Source organism: Mugil cephalus, chromosome 1 (genome assembly GCF_022458985.1).
Source record: "Mugil cephalus isolate CIBA_MC_2020 chromosome 1, CIBA_Mcephalus_1.1, whole genome shotgun sequence".
NCBI classification, from domain to species: Eukaryota; Metazoa; Chordata; class Actinopteri; order Mugiliformes; family Mugilidae; genus Mugil; species Mugil cephalus.
In genome coordinates, this window is record NC_061770.1 from 29559463 (window position 1) to 29582669 (window position 23207).

Below are 23207 nucleotides of genomic sequence, written 5' to 3' on the forward strand. Positions count from 1 at the left end.
CAAACACACTTACAAGCACTGGGCCTGAACAAAATCTAGACCTTTGTTATGTCTTTACCCACTGGGTCCAAGATAACAATAAACAAAACAGAGTATTTATTATCCTTTCACATTTCCCCCAGAGACAGTGTCTACACTGTGTCACAGGCTGTTGACCTCATTTTAAGCCCAGATGAGGAGGAAGATGCAGAAGAAGAGGAGGAAGTGTCAGAGGAGGAGAATGTCACTGAAAGTGATGAAGATTTCGCTCCAACTGATGAGGAGGAATCAAGTGATGAAGAGGAGCCTGCTGAAGTTGAAGACATTTTCCACTCAAAAGATGGAAAGGTTCTCTGGTCTTCAATTCCTCCAAGTGAGCGACGACGTATGTTGGGTGCAGAGAGGGGCCACCGAGCACCAGCAAGGTATGCTGCTTCAAAAGGACGGGCGTGGTGTGTATGGTGACAATTGGAAGATGAAGGATAAAACAGATTCACAGGGACATACAGCTCCTTTGTGCTGTGGAGAGAGACTGACTCAAGCTGGAATCAGGGGAGGTGCCAGAGGAGGAGGCTGCTCCTTGAGGAACTTGGACGAGACGTTGTGACACCTCTCATACGTAAGGAGGCGCCGGGCGCTCGCTCTGCCACCTTGGTCATGGAAATCTGGCAGGAAGCATCGACCCCTGCAGCTGCTCCTCCTCACCCATCACTCAGAGGAAGAGCTGCCGATTCTGCACAACTCACAACTAATCCAGCATCAGGTGCTGAAAACGTGATGCACATATTTGTAAAGCGCACGGCATCATAACCTGAACACGCATGGACTGTTTCTCTGTTTCTCTGCTAATTCATTTGAAATTGCACGCACACACACACACACACACACACACACACACACACACACACACAGACACACACACACACACACACACACACACACAGACACACACACACACACACACACAGACACACACAGACACACACACACACACACACACAGACACACACAGACATACACACAGACACACACACACACACACAGTTTCTCTGTTCACTGTGTTCTTCTAAAGGAGCTGAATGGTATGACTGAGTTCTGACCTGTGAGTCAGTGATGATCCAACATTAGTAATGATTCATAATAAAAGGAATAAGACGTGTAGAATAAGTTTAGAATATATAAGAATATAGAATATATTCTAATAGAATATATGATTAAAAGGTGTAACACAGAATTGTGTGATCATTTTGTACTTGATGTTTTATAAACAGTTGAACAAAGACCAGGTCTAATGGACCCGGGAGGACAACAGGTGTAAAAACGAAGACATTACGAGGGTTAAGGTTCTAATGTAAGTTGTTCTTCTCACTGGAGAATGAAACATGGGCCTGAAAACAGCTCGTTCAAGGTTCTGGTTCCCTCTGTGAGGAACCTAGTGAGGACATGGACGACCACAGGCACGGTTCTACTTAGGGTTCTCTCCTAAAGGTTCTTCTTAAGGTTCTTCTTAGGGTTCTCTCCTAAAGGTTCTTCTTAAGGTTCTTGTTAAGGTTCTTGTTAAGGTTGTTCTTAGGGCCAGAAGGTACAGGCCAAGATAAATGATGTAGAGGTGAAGGTGAAGGATGGAGAGAATGATCACACACACACACAGACACACAGCATCATGACTCTGCACTTTGTGTGTCTGTGCACTTTGTGTGTGTGTGCACTTTGTGTGTGTGTGCACTGTGTGTGTGTGTGCACAGGGAGAAGCTGTGTGAGACACAGACAGAGTCACATGAGGAACATGAGGAACATGAGGAACATGAGGAACATGAGGAACATGAGGAACATGAGGTCCTGGGGACTGATCGTTGAGTGACTTGGTCGTAATAAGGAGCGTTTATACGCGGCGATGAAAGGAAACAGTAAAGTTTTCTGCATCAGGCTGTGGAGCAGCTGGAAGTTTACTCAGGTCTTTAATGCAGAGGAACATGTAAATGTCCTGAGTGTCATTAAATGAGACACGTTGTCCATCAGCACCAAACCTACATGAACTGGACACGTTTCATAGGAGGAACGATACAAAACACCTTCATACACTTATTCTATCCTGTGATTTTATCCTGTGATTCTATCCTGTGATTTTATCCTGTGATTTTATCCTGTGATTTTATCCTGTGATTTTATCCTGTGATTTTATCCTGTGATTCTATCCTGTGATTTTATCCTGTGATTTCTGCAGAAAGAAGCTCGACTACATGTTCATGTGATCTTTGTGTTGTTGTGTCCAGATTTATAACAATAAACCTCATTTCACTACTGAAATAATCTGTGTCCATCACTTATTTCACTGATTTAGATTCAGAAACGTGTCAACTTTCTCATCCCAACACATATAAACATGTATAAACACACACACACACATATATATATATGTTTATCACCTTAATTCATCAGACACAATGTTACTGAAGTTGTGTTGTGTTGTTGTGTTATATTGTGTTGTATTGTGTAGTTGTGTTGTTGTGTTGTGTAGTTGTGTTGTATTGTATTGTATTGTGTAGTTGTGTTGTTGTGTTGTGTTGTTGTGTTGTATTGTATTGTGTTGTGTAGTTGTGTTGTGTAGTGTATTGTGTAGTTGTGTTGTTGTATTGTATTGTATTGTGTTGTGTAGTCGTGTAGTTGTGTGGTTGTGTAGTTGTGTTCCAGTACCCAGGTTCCACAGTGTGGTCAGAGCTGCCAACTCTTTGGCGTCGTCCAGTAGAAAACACAACTTATCAGGGAGGTAGGTTCTGTGTGTGGACGGCATCACAACCTACACACACACACACACACACACAGACACACACACACACACACACACACAGACACACACACACACACACACACAGACACACACAGACACACATTATCATAAACACAAAACTAAATAATAAACACTATGATGTTTATTGACACGTTCAACAGAACAAGGTTTACTTCCTCCCTTCATCCCTTACTTCCTTCCTCCCTTATTCCTTTCCTCCCTTCCTTCCTCCCTTCCTTCCTCCCTCCCTTCCTCCCTTCCTTCCTCCCTCCCTTATTCCTTTCCTCCCTTCCTTCCTCCCTTCCTTCCTCCCTCCCTTCCTCCCTTCCTTCCTCCCTTCCTTCCTCCCTCCCTTATTCCTTCCCTTCCTTCCTCCCTTCCTTCCTCCCTTCCTTCCTCCCTTCTATTCTTCCTTCCTCCCTTCCTTCCTCCCTTCCTTCCTCCCTCCCTTATTCCTTTCCTCCCTTCCTTCCTCCCTTCCTTCCTCCCTCCCTTATTCCTTTCCTCCCTTCCTTCCTCCCTCCCTTATTCCTTTCCTCCCTTCCTTCCTCCCTTCCTTCCTCCCTCCCTTATTCCTTTCCTCCCTTCCTTCCTCCCTTCCTTCCTCCCTCCCTTATTCCTTTCCTCCCTTCCTTCCTCCCTCCCTTATTCCTTTCCTCCCTTCCTTCCTCCCTTCCTTCCTCCCTCCCTTATTCCTTTCCTCCCTTCCTTCCTCCCTTCCTTCCTCCCTCCCTTATTCCTTTCCTCCCTTCCTTCCTCCCTCCCTTATTCCTTTCCTCCCTTCCTTCCTCCCTTCCTTCCTCCCTCCCTTATTCCTTTCCTCCCTTCCTTCCTCCCTTCCTTCCTCCCTCCCTTATTCCTTTCCTCCCTTCCTTCCTCCCTCCCTTATTCCTTTCCTCCCTTCCTTCCTCCCTTCCTTCCTCCCTCCCTTATTCCTTTCCTCCCTTCCTTCCTCCCTTCCTTCCTCCCTCCCTTATTCCTTTCCTCCCTTCCTTCCTCCCTCCCTTATTCCTTTCCTCCCTTCCTCCCTCCCTTCCTTCCTTCCTCCCTCCCTCCCTCCCTTCCTCCCTTCCTCCTGGGCCTGGTTAATGAACCGTCTTCACACACAGATGTGTGCGTACAGAGTGTGTTCACACATTGCTACACACAGTGTGTCATTGTGTGACTCTAGTGGTAGAACAGTGGAACTGCAGGTAGAACCACTGACTCTAGTCAGTATCAGACACTGAATAATAAACATGACGAGCTATAAAAGACGAGCTGAAAGGAAAGCTGCAGTAAACTGTTACTGGAGGATTGTGAGAACCTGGGGGATTCTGGGGGAGGGGGTGTGGTCAGACCTTGTAGAGCAGCATGGTGGATAAGAACAGGTGGAGGTGGTGTGGGTGTGGGTGTGGGTGTGGTCAGACCTTGTAGAGCAGCATGGTGGTGCCGTGGGGGCCCGGGCTGGAGAACAGGTGGTACTCGGGGGGGGGCCAGTAGTTCTTCAGGCAGTAGAAGTCCAGGAGGCTGACGGCCGAGCAGATCTGACTCTGCTTCAGGGACAGGAGGCTGGTGGGGGACAGGGGCGTCCCGGGGACCAGGGGGGACATCAGCTTGTCCACGTCCTCGTGGGACCCTGAACCAGAAGCACAGTCGTTATGACTTACGGTCATTTATAATCAGCCGTCACTTTAGCACAAACATGCTAACTACGCTAGCAAGCAGCCAGAGAAACACCAGGAAGCTGCTGCTCAGAGGCTGGCGGCTAATTTACAAGCTCAACAAAACTTCTTTCATCTTCAGAGTCACAGCCAGTTTCATGCCATCATTCAAACAGCAAAGGCCAGAGAGTCTCTGTCTGAGGCCAGTTCATCACCCTCCACACCCTCCTCACTCCTCATCCTCCTCACCCTCTACACCCTCTACACCCTCCTCACCCTCTACACCCTCTACACCCTCCTCACCCTCTACACCCTCTACACCCTCCTCACCCTCTACACCCTCTACACCCTCCTCACCCTCTACACCCTCTACACCCTCCTCACCCTCTACACCCTCTACACCCTCCTCACCCTCCTCACCCCCCTCACCCTCTACATCCTCCTCACCCTCTACACCCTCTACACCCTCTACACCCTCTACACCCTCCTCATCCTCCTCACCCTCCTCATCCTCCTCACCCTCCTCACCCTCCACACCCTCCTCACCCTCTACACCCTCTACACCCTCCTCACCCTCCTCACCCCCCTCACCCTCTACATCCTCCTCACCCTCTACACCCTCTACACCCTCTACACCCTCTACACCCTCCTCATCCTCCTCACCCTCCTCATCCTCCTCACCCTCCTCACCCTCCACACCCTCCTCACCCTCCTCACCCTCCTCACCCTCCTCACCCTCTACATCCTCCTCACCCTCCTCACCCTCTACATCCTCCTCACCCTCTAAATCAGGGTAATTAATTTCTACAGGAGCCACATGAAACATCTGAACTGTGTTGGAGTCAAACCAAACGATAACTTTAATGTTATTCTGCTCAATATTAATTTTGTCCCATTGTAAAAGCAGTAAATTATACATGTTGATGAGCTGCTGCTGTTAATCAGACACATGACAATATTCTGTAAATAGAGTTTTGCTGCAGGTTGAAGAGGAAAATGAAACACAATCTCTTTGTAAAACGTCAGTGAACCAAGAAGTGAACATGTAGCTACATGAATTATTTCCTGTATCTCAATAAATCTCAGTAAATGTTTAACCCTTTAAGACCTGAACGTCCGTCTGCCCACACAGAGAAGCTTCCTGTATCTGAGTTACCGTAATATTCTAGTTGAGCTTTCTAGAAAGACGCTGCCATTACGGTAATGATGCTGCTGTGGCTGCAGGTTAAAGAGCAACGATCACGGAGCCTCAGTCAGAGACTTGATGGAGGAATTTGTTGGTAAAAACTAAGTGAGTTATTTATTGAGATGTCACAAAGGTTTTAAAGGCAAAAACACAACTAACCAGTGTTTAATCACAATGAATATTATCAATAGAACCAAACCACTGTGACTTACGGTAATTTATAATTAGACGCTTTGACGCTCGCCAGAGATTTGTTCAGGCTTTAAAGGGTTAATAGATGCAAGAAGCTGCTTCAATCTTACTTTATGAAGAATTAACCAACTAACACGTAGCTACTATATATAACTATACTATATATAATATATAGTATAGTTATATATAGTTACTATACTATATAGTTATAGTTACTATATATAACGTAAATAACACATCATGGCTCATAATAAAAGCAACACAGTCGTGTTTCATGAACAGAATAAATACGTAAAATGAGCAGGTCTGATCTACAGCGTCTCTGACAACGATGAACCAGAGAGTGAAGGGACCAAACATCACACACACACACACACACACACACACAGGAGAACGGAGAACCAGGAGAACATGTTCAACAACCAGGAGAACCAGGAGGAAAAGAAAGCAGAAGAACCAGGAGGAGGAGGAGGAGGAGGAGGAGGAGGAGAGGAGGAGGAGGAGGAGGAGAGGAGGAGGAGAGGAGGAGGAGGAGGAGGAGAGGAGGAGGAGGAGGAGGAGGAGGAGGAGAGAAGAAGAAGGAGGAGAGGAGGAGGAGAGGGAGGAGGAGGAGGAGAGAAGAAGAAGGAGGAGAGGAGGAGGAGAGGGAGGAGGAGGAGGAGAGAAGAAGAAGGAGGAGAGGAGGAGGAGAGGGAGGAGGAGGAGGAGGAGGAGGAGAGGAGGAGGAGGGGGGAGGAGGAGAGAAGAAGAAGGAGGAGAGGAGGAGGAGAGGGAGGAGGAGAGAAGAAGAAGGAGGAGGAGAGGAGGAGAGGGAGGAGGAGGAGGAGGAGGAGGAGAGGAGGAGGAGGAGGAGGAGAGAAGAAGAAGGAGGAGAGGAGGAGGAGAGGGAGGAGGAGAGAAGAAGAAGGAGGAGGAGAGGAGGAGAGGGAGGAGGAGAGGGAGGAGGAGGAAGAAGAAGGAGGAGGAGAGGAGGAGAGGGAGGAGGAGGAGAGAGGAGGAGGAGGGGGAGGAGGAGGGAGGAGAGAGGAGGAGGAGGAGGAGGGGGAGGAGGAGGAGGAGGAGGAGGGAGGAGGAGGAGAGGAGGAGGAGGAGGAGGAGGAGGGAGAGAAGAAGAGGAGGAGGAGAGGAGGAGAGGGGAGGAGGAGGAGGAGGAGGAGAGGAGGAGGAGGAGGAGGAGGAGGAGGAGGGAGGAGGAGGAGGAGGAGGAGGAGGAGGAGGAGGAGGAGAGGAGGAGGAGGAGGAGGAGAGAGAAGGAGGAGGAGGAGGAGGAGGAGGAGAGAAGAAGAAGGAGGAGGAGAGGAGGAGAGGGAGGAGGAGGAGGAGGAGGAGGAGGAGAGAAGAAGAAGGAGGAAGAGGAGGAGGAGAGGAGGAGGAGGAGGAAGAGGAGGAGGAGAGGAGGAGGAGGAGGAGGAGAGGAGGAGAGAAGAAGGAGGAGGAGGAGGAGGAGAGGAGGAGGAGGAGGAGGAGGAGGAGGAGAGGAGGAGGAGGAGGAGGGGAGGAGGGGGAGGAGGAGGAGAGAAGAAGAAGGAGGAAGAGGAGGAGGAGAGGAGGAGGAGGAGGAGGGGGAGGAGGAGGAGAGAAGGAAGAAGGAGGAGGAGGAGGAGGGAGGAGGGAGGGAAGAGGAGGAGGAGGAGAGAAGAGAGGAGGAGGAGGAGGAGGAGGAGAGGGAGGAGGAGAGAAGAAGGAGGATGAGGAGGAGGAGGAGGAGGAGGAGAGGGAAGAGGAGGAGGAGGAAGAAGAGGAGGAGGAGGAGGAGGAGAGGGAGGAGGAGAGAAGAAGAAGGAGGAGGAGGAGGAGAGGAGGAGGAGAGAAGGAGGAGAGAAGAAGAAGGAGGAGGAGGGGGAGGAGGAGGAGGAGAGGAGGAGGGGGAGGAGGAGAGGAGGAGGGGGAGGAGGAGGAGAGAAGAAGGAGGAGAGGAGGAGAGGAGGAGGAGGAGAGAAGAAGAAGGAGGAGGAGGGGGAGGAGGAGGGGGAGGAGGAGAGGAGGAGAGGAGGAGGAGGGAGAGAAGAAGGAGGAAGAGGGGGAGGAGGAGGAGGAGAGGGAGGAGGGGGGAGGAGGAGGAGAGAAGAAGGAGGAGAGGAGGAGAGGAGGAGGAGGAGAGAAGAAGGAGGAGAGGAGGAGGAGGAGGAGGAGGAGAGAAGAAGGAGGAGAGGAGGAGGAGGAGGAGGAGGAGCAGTTTTGAAAGGAGTGAAAGATTGTGAGTGATTCACCTCCTTTTCATCTCTAACAAGTAAAACACGTTTTAATGACTCACCTCCTCCGTCGCCTCCTCCTTCGCCTGCTCCTGTGTAGAAGGGGTTTCCCAGGCGACTGTGCAGGGGTCTGTGTGGGGAGCACCTGTCCCCTGCTCCTCCCATCATCCCTGGGTCGTTCTTGTGCATCATGAACCTCCCCCCTGCTCCTCCCCCTCCTCCTCCTGCTCCTCCTCTGGGCGCCATGCTCCCCGTGTAGCTCCTCCCACTGTACCTCCTGGCGGCGGCGCTGGCGTCCTTGACCCCGGCCGGCTTGGCCAGCGTGACCTCCAGCGTGGCGCCGTCCACCTGGGCCCCGTTCATCAGCAGCTGGCCGGTGACGGCGTCGTCACGGTGACGGTAGTGGACGAAGGCGTAGTCTCCGATCTTCTTCACGCGCTCCACACACCCGGGACGGAAGGAGGAGAACTCCTGCAGGAGGCACTCCTCAGACGTCTCCAGCATCAGGTTACGCACCTGCACGGGGGGACAGGGGGACAGGAGGACAGGAGGACAGGAGGGACAGGAGGAGGCAAAGAAGGAGGAAATAAAGGGGATGAAACAAAGAACTTTTCTTCTTCTTCTCTTGTTGTATTTCCAGTAGCTGTGTCACTATGTCTCTGTGTCCCTATGTCTCTTCGTCTCTATGTCCCTGTGTCCCTGTGTCTCTGTGTATCTGTGTCTGTGTCTTAGTGTCTCTATGTCCCTGTGTCCCTGTGTCCCTGTGTCTCTGTGTCTGTGTCTTAGTGTCTCTCTGTCCCTGTGTCTCTGTGTCTCTATGTCCCCGTGTCCCTGTGTCCCTGTGTCTCTGTGTCTGTGTCTTAGTGTCTCTATGTCCCTGTGTCCCTGTGTCCCTCTGTCTCTGTGTCTTAGTGTCTCTGCGTCCCTCTGTCTCTGTCTATGTGTCTATGTGTCTCTGTGTCTCTCTGTCTCTATGTCTCTGTGTCCCTGTGTCCCCGTGTCCCTGTTCTTACGTAGAGGACTCTGACGCGCTGCATCACCTCCTCGTCCACGTCCTTCTCCGGCTCAGCCCAGTCCACCTGGATGGACTGTCCCCACAGCTGGAAGGTTCCTGTAGGACGGACACAAGTCTCAACAACGGACACACACACACAGAGACACACTCACACACACACACAGAGACACACTCACACACACACACGCACACACAGACACACACACACTCTCTCTCTCTGCTGCTACATTTAACCTGTAGAGTTCTAGCTCCCTCTGCTGGACACAGACTGGACCTGTTTTATTGTGTGTTTTCATTGTGTGTCTCGTTGTGTCTCATGTTGTGTGTCTGCCTGTGTCTCATTGTGTCTCATCGTGTCTCATTGTGTCTGGTTGTGTGTCTCGTGTTGTGTCTGGTTGTGTGTCTCATGTTGTGTCCCGTGTTGTGTCTCATTGTGTCTCATCATGTGTCTCGTTGTGTGTCTCGTTGTGTGTCTCATTGTGTCTCATCGTGTCTCATGTTGTGTCTCATGTTGTGTCTCATCATGTCTTGTGTTGTGTCTCATGTTGTGTCTGGTTGTGTGTCTCATGTTGTGTCTCATCATGTCTCATCATGTGTCTCGTTGTGTGTCTCGTTGTGTGTCTCATTGTGTCTCATCGTGTCTCATGTTGTGTCTCATGTTGTGTCTCATCATGTCTTGTGTTGTGTCTCATGTTGTGTCTGGTTGTGTGTCTCATGTTGTGTCTCATCATGTCCCGGGTTGTGTCTCATGTTGTGTCCCGTGTTGTGTCCCGTGTTGTGTCCCGTGTTGTGTGTCCCGTGTTGTGTCCCGTGTTGTGTGTCCCGTGTTGTGTCCCGTGTTGTGTCCCGTGTTGTGTCTCATGTTGTGTCCCGTGTTGTGTGTCCCGTGTTGTGTCCCGTGTTGTGTCTCATGTTGTGTCTCATGTTGTGTCTCATTGTGTGTGTCTCGTGTTGTGTCCCGTGTTGTGTGTCCCGTGTTGTGTCCCGTGTTGTGTCTCGTGTTGTGTGTCCCGTGCTGTGTCCCGTGTTGTGTGTCCCGTGTTGTGTGTCCCGTGTTGTGTCCCGTGCTGTGTCTCACCATGTCTCATGTCGTGTCTCGTGTTGTGTCCCGTGTTGTGTGTCCCGTGCTGTGTCTCATCATGTGTCCCGTGTTGTGTCCCGTGTTGTGTCTCGTGTTGTGTCTCGTGTTGTGTCTCGTGTTGTGTCCCTTGTTGTGTCTCATCATGTCTCGTGTTGTGTCCCGTGTTGTGTCCCGTGCTGTGTCCCGTGTTGTGTCCCGTGTTGCGTCTCATCATGTCCCGTGTTGTGTCCCGTGCTGTGTCTCATCATGTGTCCCGTGTTGTGTCTCGTGTTGTGTCCCGTGTTGTGTCCCGTGTTGTGTCTCATGTTGTGTCCCGTGCTGTGTCCCGTGTCGTGTCTCATCATGTTTCCCGTGCTGTGTCCCGTGTTGTGTCTCATGTTGTGTCCCGTGTTGTGTCCCGTGTCGTGTCTCGTGTTGTGTCTCATGTTGTGTGTCTCATCATGTCCCGTGTTGTGTCCCGTGCTGTGTCTCATCATGTTTCCCATGTTGTGTCCCGTGTTGCGTCTCATCATGTCCCGTGTTGTGTCCCGTGTTGTGTCTCATGTTGTGTCTCATGTTGTGTCCCGTGTTGTGTCCCGTGTTGTGTCCCGTGTTGTGTCTCATCATGTGTCCCTTGTTGTGTCCCGTGTTGTGTGTCCCGTGTTGTGTCTCATGTTGTGTGTCTCATCATGTCCCGTGCTGTGTCCCATGCTGTGTCCCGTGCTGTGTCCCGTGTTGTGTCCCGTGTTGTGTGTCCCATGTTGTGTCCCATGCTGTGTCCCGTGTTGTGTCTCATCGTGTCCCGTGTTGTGTCCCGTGTTGTGTCCCGTGCTGTGTCTCATGTTGTGTCCCGTGTTGTGTCTCATCGTGTCCCGTGTTGTGTCTCATCGTGTCCCGTGTTGTGTCTCATGTTGTGTCCCGTGTCGTGTCCCGTGTTGTGTCTCATCATGTCCCGTGTTGTGTCCCGTGTTGTGTCTCGTGCTGTGTCCCGTGTTGTGTGTCCCGTGCTGTGTCTCATCATGTGTCCCGTGTTGTGTCTCGTGTTGTGTCCCGTGTTGTGTCCCGTGTTGTGTCTCATGTTGTGTCCCGTGCTGTGTCCCGTGTTGTGTCCCGTGTCGTGTCTCGTGTTGTGTCTCATGTTGTGTGTCTCATCATGTCCCGTGTCGTGTCTCATCATGTTTCCCATGTTGTGTCCCGTGTTGCGTCTCATCATGTCCCGTGTTGTGTCCCGTGTTGTGTCCCGTGTTGTGTCCCGTGCTGTGTCCCGTGTTGTGTCCCGTGTTGTGTCTCATTGTGTGTGTCTCGTGTTGTGTCCCGTGCTGTGTCCCGTGTCGTGTCCCGTGTCGTGTCTCGTGTTGTGTCCTGTGTTGTGTCCCGTGCTGTGTCTCATGTTGTGTCCCGTGCTGTGTCTCATGTTGTGTCCCGTGTTGTGTCTCGTGTTGTGTCCCGTGTTGTGTCTCATGTTGTGTCTCATGTTGTGTCCCGTGTTGTGTCCCGTGTTGTGTCCCGTGTTGTGTCTCATCATGTGTCCCTTGTTGTGTCCCGTGTTGTGTGTCCCGTGTTGTGTCTCATGTTGTGTGTCTCATCATGTCCCGTGCTGTGTCCCATGCTGTGTCCCGTGTTGTGTCCCGTGCTGTGTCCCGTGTTGTGTCCCGTGCTGTGTCCCATGCTGTGTCCCGTGTTGTGTCCCGTGCTGTGTCCCGTGTTGTGTCCCGTGTTGTGTCCCATGCTGTGTCCCGTGTTGTGTCTCATCGTGTCCCGTGTTGTGTCCCGTGTTGTGTCTCATGTTGTGTCCCGTGTTGTGTCTCATCGTGTCCCGTGTTGTGTCTCATCATGTCCCGTGTTGTGTCCCGTGCTGTGTCTCATGTTGTGTCCCGTGTTGTGTCTCATCGTGTCCCGTGTTGTGTCTCATGTTGTGTCCCGTGTCGTGTCCCGTGTTGTGTCTCATCATGTCCCGTGTTGTGTCCCGTGTTGTGTCTCGTGCTGTGTCCCGTGTTGTGTGTCCCGTGCTGTGTCCCGTGTCGTGTCTCGTGTTGTGTCTCATGTTGTGTGTCTCATCATGTCCCGTGTTGTGTCCCGTGTTGTGTCCCATGCTGTGTCCCGTGCTGTGTCCCGTGTCGTGTCTCATCATGTTTCCCATGTTGTGTCCCGTGTTGCGTCTCATCATGTCCCGTGTTGTGTCCCGTGTTGTGTCTCGTGCTGTGTCCCGTGTTGTGTGTCCCGTGCTGTGTCCCGTGTTGTGTCTCATGTTGTGTCTCATGTTGTGTGTCTCATCGTGTCCCGTGCTGCGTCCCGTGCTGTGTCCCGTGTCGTGTCCCGTGCTGTGTCCCGTGTCGTGTCCCGTGCTGTGTCCCGTGCTGTGTTTCATCATGTCTCATGTCATGTCTCATGTCGTGTCTCATGTTGTGTCCCGTGCTGTGTCCCGTGTTGTGTCCCGTGCTGTGTCCCGTGTTGTGTCCCGTGTTGTGTCCCATGCTGTGTCCCGTGTTGTGTCTCATCGTGTCCCGTGTTGTGTCTCATCATGTCCCGTGTTGTGTCCCGTGTTGTGTCTCATGTTGTGTCCCGTGTTGTGTCTCATCGTGTCCCGTGTTGTGTCTCATCATGTCCCGTGTTGTGTCCCGTGCTGTGTCTCATGTTGTGTCCCGTGTTGTGTCTCATCGTGTCCCGTGTTGTGTCTCATGTTGTGTCCCGTGTCGTGTCCCGTGTTGTGTCCCGTGTTGTGTCTCGTGCTGTGTCCCGTGTTGTGTGTCCCGTGCTGTGTCCCGTGTCGTGTCTCGTGTTGTGTCTCATGTTGTGTGTCTCATCATGTCCCGTGTTGTGTCCCGTGTTGTGTCCCATGCTGTGTCCCGTGCTGTGTCCCGTGTCGTGTCTCATCATGTTTCCCATGTTGTGTCCCGTGTTGCGTCTCATCATGTCCCGTGTTGTGTCCCGTGTTGTGTCCCGTGCTGTGTCCCGTGCTGTGTCCCGTGTTGTGTCTCATGTTGTGTCTCATGTTGTGTGTCTCATCGTGTCCCGTGCTGCGTCCCGTGCTGTGTCCCGTGCTGTGTCCCGTGTCGTGTCCCGTGCTGTGTCCCGTGCTGTGTCTCATCATGTCTCATGTCATGTCTCATGTCGTGTCTCATGTTGTGTCCCGTGCTGCGTCCCGTGCTGTGTCTCATGTTGTGTCCCGTGCTGCGTCCCGTGCTGTGTCCCGTGTTGTGTCCCGTGTTGTGTCTCATCATGTGTCCTGTGTCGTGTGCCGTGTTGTGTCCCGTGTTGTGTCCCGTGTTGTGTCCCATCATGTCCCGTGTTGTGTCCCGTGTTGTGTGTCCCGTGTTGTGTCCCATGCTGTGTCCCGTGTTGTGTCCCATGCTGTGTCCCGTGTTGTGTCCCGTGTCATGTCCCGTGTTGTGTCTCATCATGTCCCGTGTTGTGTCTCATGTTGTGTCTCATGTTGTGTCTCATCATGTCCCGTGTCATGTCCCGTGTCGTGCGCCGGCGGAGGAGCGGTCATGTGACAGGAAGTTACCGGGGATCAGCTTCCTTCGAGCCATAGCAGCAGCTTTGTGGGACTCGTACTCCACGAAGGCGAAGCCGCGGTTCCTGCTCTTGTCTGTGGAGCTGGAGTAAACGATGACGTCCACCACGCCCTCCGTCACCTGGGAGACGCACACACACTATTATGGGATGCTGGGATGGTCACCATCACATGCTGTGGGAATCAGGAGACGTGTCCCCACCTTCTGCATCTCGTCCAGGATGTCCTCCTTCCTCTTGTCTTTGGGGATGGAGCCGATGAACAGACGACAGTTGTCCAGACTCACACAGACTCCGATGAACTTTCCTGGACGCACCTCGTAGTTGTCCAACATCTGGATGGACCTGTGAGCGGCGTCCCTGGTCCCCACAGAGACACAGAGACACACACACAGACACACACACAGAGACACACAGAGACACACAGAGACACACACAGAGACACACACACACACAGACACACAGAGACACACACACAGAGACACAGAGACACACACAGACACACACACAGACACACAGAGACACACACACACAGAGACACACACACACACACACAGAGACACACAGAGACACACACACACAGAGACACACAGAGACACACACACACAGAGAGACACACAGAGACACAACACAGAGACACACACACACACACACACACACACACACATACACACATACACACACACACACAGAGACACACAACACAGACACACACACACACACACACACACACACACACACACAGACACACAACACAGACACACACACACACACACACACACACACACATACACACATACACACACACACACAGAGACACACAACACAGACACACACACACACACACACACACACACACACACACACACACACACACACAGAGACACACAACACAGACACACACACACACACACACACACACAGAGACACACAGAGACACACAGAGACACACACACACAGAGAGACACACAGAGACACACACACACACACACACACACACACACAGACACACACACACACACACACACACAGAGACACACACAGAGACACACAACACACACAGACACACACACACACACACAGACACACACACAGACACACACACAGAGACACACAACACACACAGACACATACACACACACACACACACAGACACACACAGAGAGACACACACAGACACACACACACACACACACACAGACACACACACACACACAGACACAGACACACACAGACACACACACACACACACACACACACACACAGAGACACACACAGAGACACACAACACACACAGACACACACACACACACACAGACACACACACAGAGACACACAACACACACAGACACATACACACACACACACACACACAGACACACACAGAGAGACACACACAGACACACACACACACACACACACAGACACACACACACACACAGACACAGACACACACAGACACACACAGACACACACACACAGAGACACACAACACACACAGACACATACACACACACACACACACACAGACACACACAGACACACACACACACACACACGCACACACACAGACACACACACACACACACACACACAGAGACACACACACACAGACACACACACAGAGACACACACACACACACACAGACACACACATCAACCTGGGGGCCCTGAGACTGTGGGGGCCCCGCCCAGACCTCCACCCAGACCCCCCCCTCACCTGCTGGTGTACATGACGAAGGCGTAGCCTCGGTTGTCTCCGCTGAACTCCATCATCAGCCTGAACTCGTAGATCTGTCCCGCGGTCTCAAACAGAGGCACCAGCTCGTCCTCGTACATGTTTCTGGGAATCTTCCCCACGAACACCTCGCAGCCCCGCGGGGGGGGCGGGGCCTCCCAGCCCGGGGGCGGGCCGTACTTCCTCTGGCCGTTCTCCTGGACCATGCTGTAGCCCGTCCTCTCCATCAGGGACAGCAGGGCCAGCTCCCTGGCACAGGACGGGTCGTAGTCCTGGTCCATCACACCCACGTCTCCAGAGTCCTCGTCCACGTCTCCGCCGGACGGCCGGTCCCCGTCTGTCCCAAACACACGACCGTTACAAACCGCGTGGACAACGGCCACGAACACGCAAACACACAAACACACAAACACAAGAACACACAAACACACGAACACACGAACACAAGAACACACAAACACACAAACACACAAACACGCAGGAACCAAGTATGAAAAGACTTTACTACAATATTAGTCAGTTCTGTTGTTTCAGTTCGTTTTGTTGACTTTTATCTTTGTTTTCTAGTCATTTTCAAATTACTTTCACAAGGTAGGAAAGGTATGAAAAAGTGAAAGACAACAAGAGATACAAAGAAGAGGTAGAAAATGATTATTAAGAGGGAGAAAGATAATAAATACATCTAATTGGACTATAAATAAGTAGAAAACAAACATAAAAAGACGACTATATGGAGGAAGAAGAGGTAGAAAAATATTATTAAGAAGTAGAAAACAATTCAAGAAGTTAAAGAAGATGATAAAGAGGTAAAGAACAAAAATAAAGAGGTAGAAACTAGTATGAACAAGACGATTATAAGGAGGAAGAAGAGGTAAAAATACACTATTAAAGGTAAAGAACAAATATAAAGAGGTAGAAAGCGATAAGAAAAAGATGACTATAAAGAGGAGGAGGTAAAGAACAAATATAAGGGTCAAAGACGAGACATGTGGATTCTGGTGTCCGAGGCATATTTATAACAGTAAAAAATAAAAAAATAAATAAAAAAGTACAATTTGTTACTCAATTCTCCACACTTTACTTACTCATATGAGTATTTACTGTAAGAAATGAAAATGTAAGGACCTATTTAGCTCAAAAGTACAAAAGTGTCCTTCCTGGATAACGTCCGGGCTAAAACAGTACAAAATTATGCTAAAAATGTAAAAAATCTTAATAAAGGCATTGATGATACACTGGGGCATAATTGTGTTGGTGTTTGTAATGACACCTACAAATATAGTAACAACACTAAGCTCATTTACATTTTTATTCAAGAAATACTTTTGTCCCCATTTTCTGATTCTCAAATGTCCTTCCTGTGTCTCACACATAAAGTGTCTATGACCATATTTGGATTTGGACATTCATGTTACAGGGTGTTGTATCAGCCAACAGATTCTGAAGGACCCGAAAGAGAAAACAATGTCAGTAAATCTCTCTTAAAATGTTGATATTTTGACCTTTTCGCTCAGTGGTACGTGATGTATCACCATGATGTGTCTTTCTGGATAATAACACATTTATCATTTTTCTACATTTTAAAATGACCTATTTCATGTGAAATATGACATTGATGTGTTGAAGATTAAGCTAATGTTTTACACAGTAGACCCAGTTAGTGCCTGATTATAAAGGAAAAATAGTTTTGTCCTTCCTGGATAACGAAGGTATTCTGTTACCCAGGACATGTCCTCTGTTAGAGACACAGGACATGTCCTCTGTTAGAGACACTGGACATGTCCTCTTTTAGAAACACTGGACATGTTAATCAATTCAGTAGCTGTAGGTTTTTAGACATTGATTTGATGTTGTACTGTTGTTTTTTTTATTATTATTATTTATAGCAGCTTTTTTTTTTTTTTTTTTTGCACTTTTAAAATCCTTATACGTCTTTGACCCATAAACAGACAGAAAACAACTACATGGAGATAAAAGAGGCATAAAAGTTCAATAAACAGCTAAAAACAACTATAAAAATGTAACAGTCAGACGGAAGTAAAATAAACAGTGATTCCTGCCTTTAATTTATTCTTTCTGTTTATTAATCCGTTTAATTTTATCTGGTTATTGTCACATGTTTACCGGTAAAATCGTTAAATGTGGCTTCATTTAAACCCGTTAGCTTAGCTAACGGCAGCTAGCATGCTAACAGCCTGTATTCCACCACCTTCATGGGTCCAGTTTTCATCTATTTATCCATTCATCCGTTCATAGTGAGACGTTTGAACTTATTACGTTAAATATTAAATTAGCTAACCGCGATGCTAAAGGCTAAATCCCATAGAGACGTAACGGAAACTTCTAACGGCCGTTCGTCCAGCTAACAGTTCGCTAATGAGCTAGTTCGCTAATTAACGAGTTTTAATTCGTTTTAGTCGAGTTTAATTAAGACAAACTGAGACATGAACTCGTACCGTCTCCGTCTTGTTCCATGTTCGTGTTGTTTTATGCTCCGGTAACTTTTTCTGCTCCGAATAAAACTTTGACCTGTCAAATCCCACAACTGTCAATCAACCGCCCTGACGCCTGTCAGCCAATCACAGCGCTGCTCCCGGGAGCGGAGGGCGGGGCTAAAATAAAAATATAATATATCAATAAAAATAAATAAAATAATTTTATCTTATTTCTACCAGAGGTTCTTAAATGTTTTACAAATAAATAAAATAAAATAAAATAAAAACTTTCCCAAGGTAATAAAATAGATTCAGATAAAACATTTTACAAGCTACTAATAAATGTCACTAAACATGTCACAAATTAAATATTTTTTTATTCAAAGGGAATCAGATATGAGATGATAGATATTCAGTGCATTAAAGACACTTAAGAAAATGAATGAACAGATATTCAGTTCAGCTTCATTCAGTGGGTCATTTATTGTGAGATTTCACAGACGACACGGACTCGTCTCCTCAGATCAGAGAGTAAACCCACGGACTCGTCTCCTCAGACCAGAGAGTAAACCCACGGACTCGTCTCCTCAGACCAGAGAGTAAACCCACGGACTCGTCTCCTCAGACCAGAGAGTAAAAGGCTCGTCTCTCAGACCAGAGGTAACCCACGACTCGTTCTCGACAGAGAGTAAAACCCACGGACTCGTCTCCTCAGACCAGAGAGTGAACCCACGGACTCAGACGTGTAGTGTCATGACGCCATCCAGATGAGGAAGGGCAGCAGCGTGGCCCCCAGGGTGGAGGCGGCCGTCGCCGCCCTCAGATACAGCAGCAAGCTCAGCGCCAGCATCACCGTCGCCTTGGCAACGCGCCGGCTCAGCAGCAGCCTCCTCACCGTCTTACAGAACTGATGAACACATGAAGGGAAGCACTGAACCACACACACAGCTTCATCCTCTCCACCTCCATGAGCAGCCAGCTGCATCCACCTGTGTGGGCGGAGGTGTCGCTAATTTGCATAACTCCCCATAGCATCCCTACATAGTTGTTCTGTGTCTTTTCGTAGTTACTTTGGTTCATTTTAGAGGCTTTTTCTGTTCATTTTGCATTTCATGTTCATTATTTTGATATTTTATTAGTTTTGTGGTCATCCTCCGTAGCTACATAGATATTGTGTATCATTTTGCATCCCTCTTCATTAGTTTTTAGTCATTTTGTTGATTTTTACCTTCCTTTTTACAGCCTTCTTGTGCCCTTTTCTAGCCATTTGGCATCTCTTTCCACAATGTGCCTACTTTCATAGTCATTCTATGCACATTTACAGATATTTCATCCCATTTTGTGATCATTTTGCATCCCTTCTTAGTTGTTTTGGGTACTTTTGTAGACCTGCTGTGTAATTTGTGGTCATTTTGCATCCCTCTCCAGACACATTTTGCTTCCTTTTAGATTCTTTTTGATTTTCTTTTTGTCTTTGTGAACATTTTGTGTCATTTTGCTGTCATTTTGCATACCTCTCCATTTATTTATTTATTTATTTTTTGTCATTTTGTTGACATTTATCTTCCTTTTTGTAGCATGTTTGTGTTTGTTTTCTAGCCATTTGGCATCTCTTTACACAATGTGTCTACTTTTATAGTCATTCTATGCACATTTACAGATATTTGTGATATATTTGTGATCATTTTGCATCCCTTCTTAGTTGTTTTGGGTGTTTTTGTAGATATTTTTGCTTATTTTTCTACTAATTTTGCATCGATTTGAGGTTGTAGCTGTTGCTTGTAGTCATTTCGTGGTGTTCTATGTACCTTTGTGGACCTGTTGTGGTCATTTTGCATCCCTCTCCAGAAACATTTTGCTTCCTTTTAGGTTCTTTTTGTCTTTGTGAACATTTCGTGTCGTTTTGCTGTCATTCTTCATCCCTCTCCATTTATTTTTTTGTCATTTTGTTGACATTTATCTTCCTTTTTGTAGCATTTTGTGGCCTTTTCTAGCCATGTGGCATCTCTTTGCACAATGTGTCTACTTTTATACGTACATTTATTTATGTGATGTCAGTTGTGATCATTCTGCATCACTTCTAGTTGTTTTGTGTGTTTTTATAGTTATTTTTGCATCCTGTTCTATTCATTTTCTGTCTCTTTGAGGTTGTAGTTGTTGCTTGTTTGTGTTTTGTGGTTATTCCATGAACTTTTATGGACTTTTTGTGAAATTTGTGGTCATTTTTCACCACGTGTTCATTTTGCATCCTTCTTATTTTGTGTCTTTTCTTAGCATTTTTGTTGCCTTTCGTATTTAGTCTTCATTCCATGTTCATTATTTGGCAATTTCACAGTAGTTTTGTGTTTCTTTTGTGTCACTCTACGGTCGTTTCTCACCTTGTACCTGATTTTCTGTCCGTTTTCTATATTTTAAGTATTAAATAGATGAACAGATGAAGTAGATGGAGCCATCGGACTGTTTATGACCTGGTGTGGACGACGTTTATCACAGATTGTTGTTGTTTTATTTCTCTCGCAGGAGTTTTGTGGTCGTTCTTTCACAATCATCTGAGAACAATGCAGCGGAAACAAACGAGCTTTCACTAACGAGGAGGATTAAACCAATAAGAGCATTAATCTGCTTCAGAAAACCAGAGAATTAACATTTGTAGTTTGTAAAACTTTCCATCACAAATGAGTCAATATGCTGGAGTTTCACTTCATTTCATTGTATTTACATGCTTGAGTTGTGTTTCATTCACCTGAAAGGTCTGGAAGCTCATGGCGGTGCCGTATCTGCAGTACATGACGAAGTGCTCACAGTTGTACCAGAGGAGGCTGTAGGGGACGTCTCCCTGCAGCTTCTCCGCCCTCATGGCCACGTCCTCCCCCGGCAGCGCTGGACGGCTGCACACCTGCACCACAGGGGGAGGACGGGTGAGTCGGACACGTCCGGACCTCAGCTCGTTAAAAGTGGAACCAACACCTTCTTCTTCTTCTTCTTCTCCTCCTGAGCTGCTGCTGCAGCTGCAGCGTTTCCACATCAATAATCCTCCAGATTAACATTTATTCCGTCTGAGAACACGCTGAGTCAGCAGGTCACACGTTCAGCTGTTCCCAGAGTTTCCATCCAGCTCTAAGTGAATGTACCTAGTTCCTTTTCTAGTCTTTACATCCCTCAAACGTTGATTTAGGATCTTTTTGTGCTTCCTGACTGAAGTCAGTTTGCATCTCTGTAGTAGTTCTGCTGTTGTTCTGTGTGTTGTCGTGTTCATTTTGTTTCCCTTTAGAGCCTTTGAGTGTCTGCATGTAGATTTTGTGTTGCAGTTGTTGGTTGCGATAATTTTGCATAGCTTTGTGGCCGTTTCATGCACCATTTTGAATCCCTTTGTCGTTGCAGTTGTTGCTCATAGTCGTCTTCAGGTTCCTTTATGGTTAGTTTGTGTAGTTTTGATGCTATTCTATGTACTTACAGACATTTTGCATCTTTCTACTCTTGTTAAGTGAGTTTTTGTGCTCATTTTGCTGATATTATAGAGATTTTTTTGTCGTTTCCAGACCGTTGTGCATCCCTCCCCAGTTGTTTTTTGCAGCCATTTTGCATCTTATGGTTGTTTCCGTTGTTGTTTGGATTAATTCTATTAGTTGTGTCATTACATCAATTTTTAGCTGTTGATCATTGTTGTTTCATCTTCCTTTATTAGGACTCGTTTTCATCCTTGTGCTGTTGTTTCGTGTCTTTTCGTGCTCATTTTGCTTCCCTTCAGAACCTTTAGCTGCCCTCATATAGGTTTTGTGTCAGTTGGTAGTGTCAGTCTTGCACTAATTTTCCTTCCATTTCGAAGTCATGTCCTTTTTTGTGCATCCTTCTGCTGTTATTTTTCTGCTCCTTTTGCCTCGATTTAGAGCATTTTGCTGCCATTTTAGAGATTTTTCATCCTTTTGGGACTATTTTGCATCTCATGGTTATTTCCATTTTTATTTGGATTAATTCTAGGTCCCTTTATAGACATTTTGTGGTCACATTTCATCTCATGTGACCCCTTTGCTGTCTTTTATTAGCCATTTTGCATCCCTTTAGACCTTGTTTGCTGACATTTGTAGTTATTTGCCATTTTTTGTGTTGCCTGTAATGGTTTTTTGTAACTTTGTTGTTAATTTGTTTTGTGGTCGTTCGATGCACCTTTCTGGTTATTTTGAATCCCTTTGTTGTTGTAGTTGTTGCTTCCTCAATGTCTTCGGTCCCTTCATAACTGTTTTATGTAGTTTTGATGTTATTCTATGCACCTATAGCCATTTTGCATCCTTCTGCTGTTGCTCATGTGACCTTGTTTCTTTCTGGTTGCAACTGTTGCCTGTAATAATTTTATGTAACTTAACAGATAATTTGCACATCTGTCTGAGATTTGTCACTCTGACGCTGAGTAGATTGTCAGAAGTTGCCGTCCTTCCTAACATCACCTTGTCCAAGGGGTTGATGAGTATCTCTGATCCGTAGGCGAAGTCCTCCACGCCGTCCACTCTCACGCTGCCGCACTGAGGAGGACACGAGACACCGGTTACACAGAGACACCGTGAGGTCAGAGTGGACGTTACGTCCTCTGGACGCTGGATGCTGCTTTACCTTGGCCAGAACTCCCAGGATGAGTCTGGTGTTGGTGACCATCTCTCTGATCCGACGCTGGTCGTCAGTGACGACGGGAAGGATGTCTGGGATGAAATGAGCCACTCTGGGAGGGAGGGAGGGAAGGAAGGAGGAAGGAAGGAAGGAAGGAAGGAAGGAAGGAAGGAAGGAAGGAAGGAAACAGGGAGAGGACAGGACCAAGAAACGAAGAAGGAAAGGAAATGAAAATTAAAACAAAACGATGTTTAATCACCATCAGGTGAATGTGACCAATCAGGTGGCTCCTCCTCTCCTCTCCTCTCCTCTCCTCTCCTCTCCTCTCCTCTCCTCTCCTCTCCTCCTCACCTGCCTCCTCCCAGGTAAATCCCAAAGTGAGTGAACAGAGTCCTGGGGACCTCCAGCAGATCTCCTCTCCTGAAGACCAGGTCGTATTTACTCTCCACCACCTCCTCCTCCTCTTTCTTCTTCTTCTTCTTCTTCTTCTCCTCCAGCGGCGTGGAGGCGGCGATGAAGATGAGAGCGAGGAGCTCCAGAGGAAACATGGTGACGGAGACGAGGAGGAGGTGAAGTGACTCTGGTTTTATTGTAACAGGGTGGGAGGAGCAGAGAGGAGATTAGAAACCACAGAGTTCAAGTTCAGATTAAACATTTCACACAGGACTGCAGTGAGACGTTCAGGGGACACGGGACAAAGGAACGACAACGTGACCGAACAAGACAAGAAAACCACCACAAGGACACACAAAAATACCACAGAGACGCAAAAGACTACAAAAGTACAACAAAAGCACAACAACAATGTAGAAAATGACACAAAGCTTCCAGAAAAAGACAGAAAGCTGCTAAAAACAGAAACAA

The 23207-nt window shown here is 48.0% G+C and overlaps 2 protein-coding genes across 2 annotated transcripts in view; both read right to left on the reverse strand.

Moving 5' to 3' along the window:
* rbm46 (RNA binding motif protein 46) overlaps nt 1-17867 on the reverse strand; it is an 18708-nt gene extending 841 nt beyond the window's left edge. Inside the window, exons 1-8 of the mRNA XM_047610230.1 lie at nt 17766-17867; nt 15292-15646; nt 13775-13931; nt 13564-13693; nt 8994-9091; nt 8043-8496; nt 4177-4385; nt 2674-2776 (exon numbers count right to left, since the gene is read on the reverse strand). Coding sequence (XP_047466186.1) covers nt 2674-2776; nt 4177-4385; nt 8043-8496; nt 8994-9091; nt 13564-13693; nt 13775-13931; nt 15292-15646; nt 17766-17784 — 1525 coding nt within the window. The 5' untranslated portion in view covers nt 17785-17867. The remainder of the gene's footprint in view (nt 1-2673; nt 2777-4176; nt 4386-8042; nt 8497-8993; nt 9092-13563; nt 13694-13774; nt 13932-15291; nt 15647-17765) is intronic.
* Nucleotides 17868-18101: 234 nt separating this feature from the next.
* lratb.2 (lecithin retinol acyltransferase b, tandem duplicate 2) lies at nt 18102-22907 on the reverse strand. Its single transcript, XM_047588263.1, has 6 exons — nt 22695-22907; nt 22350-22455; nt 22187-22261; nt 20488-20640; nt 18474-18651; nt 18102-18315 (listed from the first exon to the last, which is right to left on the reverse strand). The coding sequence occupies exons 1-5, from the start codon at nt 22889-22891 to the stop codon at nt 18496-18498; spliced, it is 687 nt and encodes a 228-aa protein (XP_047444219.1). The 5' UTR covers nt 22892-22907; the 3' UTR covers nt 18102-18315; nt 18474-18495.
* Nucleotides 22908-23207: the final 300 nt, after the last annotated feature.

Excerpts from the sequence above, each read along its gene's own strand:
- lratb.2 (XM_047588263.1), bottom strand. The coding sequence starts at position 22,891 with ATGTTTCCTCTGGAGCTCCTCGCTCTCATCTTCATCGCCGCCTCCACG. Across the intron at positions 22,456-22,694 it reads ATTTACCTGGGAGGAGGCAG|AGTGGCTCATTTCATCCCAG; the intron begins GTGAGGAGGAGA and ends CCTCCCTCCCAG. Across the intron at positions 20,641-22,186 it reads TCATCAACCCCTTGGACAAG|GTGTGCAGCCGTCCAGCGCT; the intron begins GTGATGTTAGGA and ends CCTGTGGTGCAG.